Here is a 6,000-nt window from a genome sequence, read left to right as displayed (position 1 = left end):
TCAGTTATCAAAGATGTGATAACAGCACATTTGGAAAGCGGTGAAATCATCGGACAAAGTCAGCATGGATTTGTGAAAGGAAAATCATGTCTGACGAATCTTAAAAATTTTTTTGAGGATGTATCTAGTAGAGTGGGTAGGGGAGAACCAGTGGATGTGGTATATTTGGGTTTTCAAAAGGCTTTTGACAAGGTCCCACACAGGAGATTAGTGTGCAAACTTAAAGCACGCAGTATTGGGGGTATGGTATTGATGTGGATGGAGAATTGGTTGGCAGACAGGAAGCAAAGAGTGGGAATAAATGGGACCTTTTCAGAATGGCAGGCAGTGACTAGTGGGGTACCGCTAGGCTCAGTGCTGGGACCCCAGTTGTTTACAATATATATTAATGACTTGGATGAGGGAATTAAATGCAGCATCTCCAAGCTTGCGGATGACATGAAGCTGGGCGGCAGTGTTAGCTGTGAGGAGGATGCTCAGAGGATGCAGGGTGACTTGGATAGTAGGTGAGTGGGCAAATTCATGGCAGATGCAATTTAATGTGGATAAATGTGAGGTTATCCACTTTGTTGGCAAGAACAGGAGAATAGATTATTATCTGAATGGTGGCCGATTAGGAAAAGGGGAGGTGCAACGAGACCTGGGTGTCATTATACACCAGTCATTGAAAGTGGGCATGCAGGTACAGCAGGCGGTGAAAAAGGCGAATGGTACGCTGGCATTCATAGCAAGAGGATTCGAGTACAGGAGCAGGGAGGTACTACTGCAGTTGTACAAGGCCTTGGTGAGACCACACCTGGAGTATTGTGTGCAGTTTTGGTCTCCTAATCTGAGGAAAGACATCCTTGCCATAGAGGGAGTATAAAGAAGATTGATTCCTGGGATGGCAGGACTTTCATATGATGAAAGACTGGATGAACTAGGCTTATACTCGTTGGAATTTAGAAGATTGAGGGGGGATCTGATTGAAACGTATAAAATTCTAAAGGGATTGGATAGGCTAGATGCAGGAAGATTGTTCCTGATGTTGGGAAAGTCCAGAACGGGGGGTCACAGTTTAAGGATAAAGGGGAAGCCTTTTAGGACCGAGATGAGGAAAAACTTCTTCACACAGAGAGTGGTGAATCTGTGGAATTCAATCTCCCTGCTTTTATATATTTCTTCTAGAGTGTTCCCCAAGTGTCCCTTCTAGGACCTCCATGACTCTGAAGTCATCAAATCAGAATCAGAATCAGTTTTATTATCACTGACAAAGGATGTAAATTTGTTGTTTTGTGGCAGCAGTGCAGTGCAATGCATAAAAAATATTATTAATTTTAACAAGAAATTTAAAAAACAAATAAGAAGTGCAGAAAAAGAGTAAAATAGTGAGGCAGTGTTCATGTTTCTATGGACCATTCAGAAATCTGATGGTGGAGGGGGATGTTTCTAAAACATTGAGTGTGGGGCTTCAGGCTCTTGTACCTCCTCCCTGACGGTGTTAATGAGAAGAGGATGTATATAAACAGAACACTCTCCATTGTTTTATTTTGTGTTTCCTGACATAGAGAGTGTGCAGTCAGTACTCAACATCATTTGAATGAGAAATATGGTTTCATTTTCCTTCTTTCAAAGGCCTGGTGCTTACGATATAGGCCTAGTCACAGGTGTAGCCACAATAGAGGCCTAGTCAGAGGCCTATTCACAACAGAGGTCTAGTCATAAGCCTAATCACAATAGAGGCTTAGTCATAGGTCTAGTCACAATAGAGGCTTAGAAATAGGCCTAGCCACAATAGAGGCCTAGTCATACAGCACAGAAATAGGCCCTTTGGCCCAATTACTCCAAGGCAGTCAAGACACCCATCTAAGCTAGTTGAAGTTGAAGTTTAATTGTCATTCATCCATACATAAATACAGCCAAATGAAACAACATTCCTGTAGGGCCAAGGTGCAAAGCATAGTACCGACAGCATACAACACGTATTGCATACATAATTACAATAGCAGATAAAAAACATACAGTCACAAAAAAACCCAAAAACAGAGTTCAAGTTCATGAGTGGCATGGTCTATAGATTGATAGTGTGTGGGATGTTGTCCTGGTCCAGCCTGTTTTCCACTGAGCGAACACTGGAGGGCAGCACCAAGTGAATTTGCCCATTTGCCCAGTTTTAGCCCATCTCTCTTTAAACTTCTCCTATTCATGTACCTGTCCAAGTGCCCTTTAAATGTCGTTCATGTACCTTCCTCAACCACTACCTCTTGGCAGTTCCTTACACATACTTGGTGGAAATGTTACACAGTTAAGTGGCATACTGTCATGTAATTTACAATTTTAGTCATAGATTTACAACATTTAGCTCAGAAGGTCATCTCAGGTTCAAGATTCAAGATTGTTTAATGTCATTTCCAATACACAAATGTGAAGGAGAATGAAATAATTGTTACTCTGGATAATTATGATATTTTAAAAAACACAATAAATATGAATACGTAAGATAGCTTATATACATAGATTGTACGTCCATAAAGTGACACTAGCCACAGGAGTGTGTGTACATCAGGTAAAAGGAAGGGGAAAGAAGCCAGGATAAGAAGGTGGCGGGAGGGAGAGAAGTATAACCTAACAGCTGATAGGTGAGACCAGGTGATGGAGAAGGTTGGTGGTTAGGGGTGGGGGGGGGAATGAAGTGAGAAGCTGGAAGGTGATAGGTGGAAAAGGTCAAAGGCTGAAGAAGGAGGAATCTGATAGGAGAGGAGAATGGACCATGGGAGAAAGGGAAGGAGGACGGTAATCAGAGGGAGGTGATGAGAAGAGAAGAGGTGAAAAGGGACCAAAGTGGTGAATGGAAGAGAGACGGGGGAGGAGGGAAAAATCGAAGTTCATGCCTTCAGGTTGGAGCTATCCAGACAGAGTATGAGGTGTTGCTCCTCCAACGTGAGAATGACCTCATTGTGGCAGCAGAAGAGGCCATGGACCGACATGTCAGAATGGGAATGGAGATTGGAAATAAAATGGTTGGCCACTGGGAAATACAGCTTGTTGAGGATGGAGTGAAGGTGCTTGACAAAATGGTCCCCCAATTTACGTCGGGTCTAACTGAAGTTCATTGGTTCAATCACCCCCCCATTTATCATTCCCTAAATGACTACTTCAACCTCCCTATAATTAACACTGCAATGCTACATGTTCTTAATATTTCTAGTTCTCTTCTTTCTCATATCAAATTAGGAATTCAAAGCTGCTTTTAAAGCCTGTTTTGTTTGTGTTGAGAAACTGGTTTCTCTTTAACCCATTTCAACCTCTTTGTCTTTCTATGTTTCCATTAAATATTTTGTTATCAAGATTGAGATCTTAGTCCTGATGGGTGGTGGGGTGGAGACACGTCTCTACCAAAGGAGGTATAATGTGCTTCTTCCCTCTACTAACCTGCAGGTCACCCTTGGGCAAGGTGTAGCACCTGCTTAGCACCCCCCCCCACCTCCCCACCTCCCCACCAACAGGGTCACATGAAGCCATGGGGGCAGATAGTGGATGGTCATATGTGCAGCTGGTGCATATCACAAGTCCTGGTTATGTGACCGCTGACAGCAGGCAGACAATCTCTGAAGAGCATTAATAATGGTTGGGGTCACCCGTCTTGTAAAAACATTGCCCAGAAGGCAATAGCAAACCACTTCTACAGACAGATTTGCCAAGAACAATCATGGTCATTACCATGATCACCCACGACATATGACACGGCACATAATGAACAAACACCTTACACCTCCTATGATAGCAGCATTCCTTCACCCCACCACCCAGTGCAGTCGGCACACACACTGACTCAGCACACAAGCACTCTACAACACGCAGTTTCTATGTTCTCCCTGTGACCACATGGGTTTCCTCCGGGTGCTCCGCTTTCCTCCCACAGTCCAAAGACCAACGGGTTAGTAGGTTAATTGTCCTGGGATTGGGCTGGGGATAAATAGGTGGGTTGCTAGGCGATGCGGCTTGTTGGGTAGGAAGGGTCTGTTCACATTGTATCTCTGGATACATATAGAGACTATACAAACACACAACTCTAATGCACTGTACAGTTAGCCCCAGCGCAGACACTACAACAGTACTTGTGCACGGTGTGATACAACCATAAACCTCTCTATAGTGGACTGCACACACACCCTTTACTCCAGCACACTCCCACAAGCAGCGCCCGCCCCGCACCTTTGCACCGAGCCGGCGGCGCGCGAGCCCGCCCACCCGCCCGCGGTGAGAAGCACGGGGTGCGCGCCCGGAGCGGGGACGAGCGCCGTGGGTGGAGGAGCCGGCGCTGCTGTCCGTATCTGTGCGTTCGTCTGCGATCGAGCGAGACAGAGGCGGGTAGCTGCGATGGGTCTGGTGGGGGCGAGCCGCGGTGTCTGCCTGCTCTCTGCCGGAGTCTTGCTCCTGGTGCTGTCCCAGCGAGCCGCCGTGGGGTCCGGACCCAAGGCTTGTACACCGGTGAGTACCAGGCAGTCAGTCAATGCAAAGGTTGCCTCTTAATCACCACCTTTTCTGCTTTCTGCTGGACGCCGCTACAATCTATTGACTCAGTGAGAATTAAAGTGTTCATTGAAGGGTTCATTTAAACTCCCGGGTTGCAATGTATGTCCCTTATTTCTAGCTGTTACCCCTCTCCTTCTAAAGTAGCCACCTGCAACCAGATCACCCCCCCCCCATCTGTTAATTATAGATATGTGTGATTGCCGTGCCTCGGAAATACTGTATTGTTAGTGTCGGCGATTCTCTCTGATGGACCCGGTACTAAATTAGAATCAGGTTTAAAATCGTAGGTCGTGAAATTTGTTGTTTTGCGGCAGCAGTATATTACAATAGACAATAATAAAAAAAACATAAATTACAATAAAAGGTATATTATAATGAATATATTTAGTTAAATTCAATCCTGACGGAATTATATAATTTCCAGCTCGCTGGCCTAGTTGGATAGTGATTTCTTGTGGGTAATCTTTCCCCTGTCGTCGCTCGCCTTTTTCCAGAGGCTGACCCTAATGGCGTGGAGCGGTAGATCCTTGTTAGGGGAAGCGGGCGATATTCCCTGAATCAACGGCAAACAAGCATCTGGTGTTTGCGGACGCCCTCCGCCTGCCGGGAGACCAGGATCCTGGCAATGTTCACCCTGGTACTGAAAGCCCAGTGACTACACACACACCGGGGTTCCTGCTATTGAGTGGTTTCTTTTCGTAGGAGGGTGAGCAGGAACAGACCATTCGGCCCCACCTGCTATGATCAGCTAGCCCTCTCTCGCCAAGGCATAGTTCCAATCTCTACCCCGCGTAGCACACAACATGCTGGAGGAACTCAGCAGGTCAGACTATTAAACCCACCAACCCCACTGGGTCATAGGGCGCCGACAGCAGCTCGCCTAACTCCTCAGTCCCGGTCCAGTCATTCAATCTTTTAAGGTGTAGCCCGTTGAAGATCCTTCCTCTCCCAGAGATGAGGTCTTTGGAGCTTTTCTTGGTGTTTCTGTAGCTCTGGGTTTTTTATGAGTTGGGGTTGCTAGCCCCATCCCCAACAAGGAATAAACAGTCGACGTTTCAGGCCGAGACCCATCGTGAGGACTGGACGTGTTGTGCATGGTTTCTCCAGCATTTTGTGTGTATTGCTCTGCATTTCTAGCATCTGCAGAATTCCTTGTGTTTATGATTTTCTAACCCGTGTTTCGTGTTATGTCTACAAGTCACTACTTCCTTAAAAATACTCTGCAACATGTTCTTGGGCTTCTCTGTTTGAGAATTTCAGAGTTCCCTGTCATCTGGGTGTAGAGATTTCTGTATGAGGCAGTCCTAGATTTCTTCTTCCAAATCCTGATGATTGAAATCGATGGAATACTCTCTCTCAGACCAGCTTGTTGATCTTGGTCAGGACTTCACAACAGTCCCTTCAGTTCTTCTGCACTTTAATTTAAAATGTTTAAAAATATACATTTCTTATTGTAATTTATAGTTTTTGAATGTGTCGTGCTGT

The 6,000-nt window shown here is 45.5% G+C and overlaps 1 protein-coding gene across 1 annotated transcript in view; it reads left to right on the top strand.

The window, feature by feature from the left end:
* Window positions 1–4,274: 4,274 nt before the first annotated feature.
* elapor2b (endosome-lysosome associated apoptosis and autophagy regulator family member 2b) overlaps window positions 4,275–6,000 on the top strand; it is a 151,561-nt gene continuing 149,835 nt past the window's right edge. Inside the window, exon 1 of the mRNA XM_072240954.1 lies at window positions 4,275–4,470. Coding sequence (XP_072097055.1) covers window positions 4,360–4,470 — 111 coding nt within the window. The 5' untranslated portion in view covers window positions 4,275–4,359. The remainder of the gene's footprint in view (window positions 4,471–6,000) is intronic.

Source organism: Mobula birostris, chromosome 23 (genome assembly GCF_030028105.1).
Source record: "Mobula birostris isolate sMobBir1 chromosome 23, sMobBir1.hap1, whole genome shotgun sequence".
In the NCBI taxonomy this organism is placed as follows: Eukaryota; Metazoa; Chordata; class Chondrichthyes; order Myliobatiformes; family Myliobatidae; genus Mobula; species Mobula birostris.
This window is presented reverse-complemented; position numbering and strand designations above follow the sequence as displayed.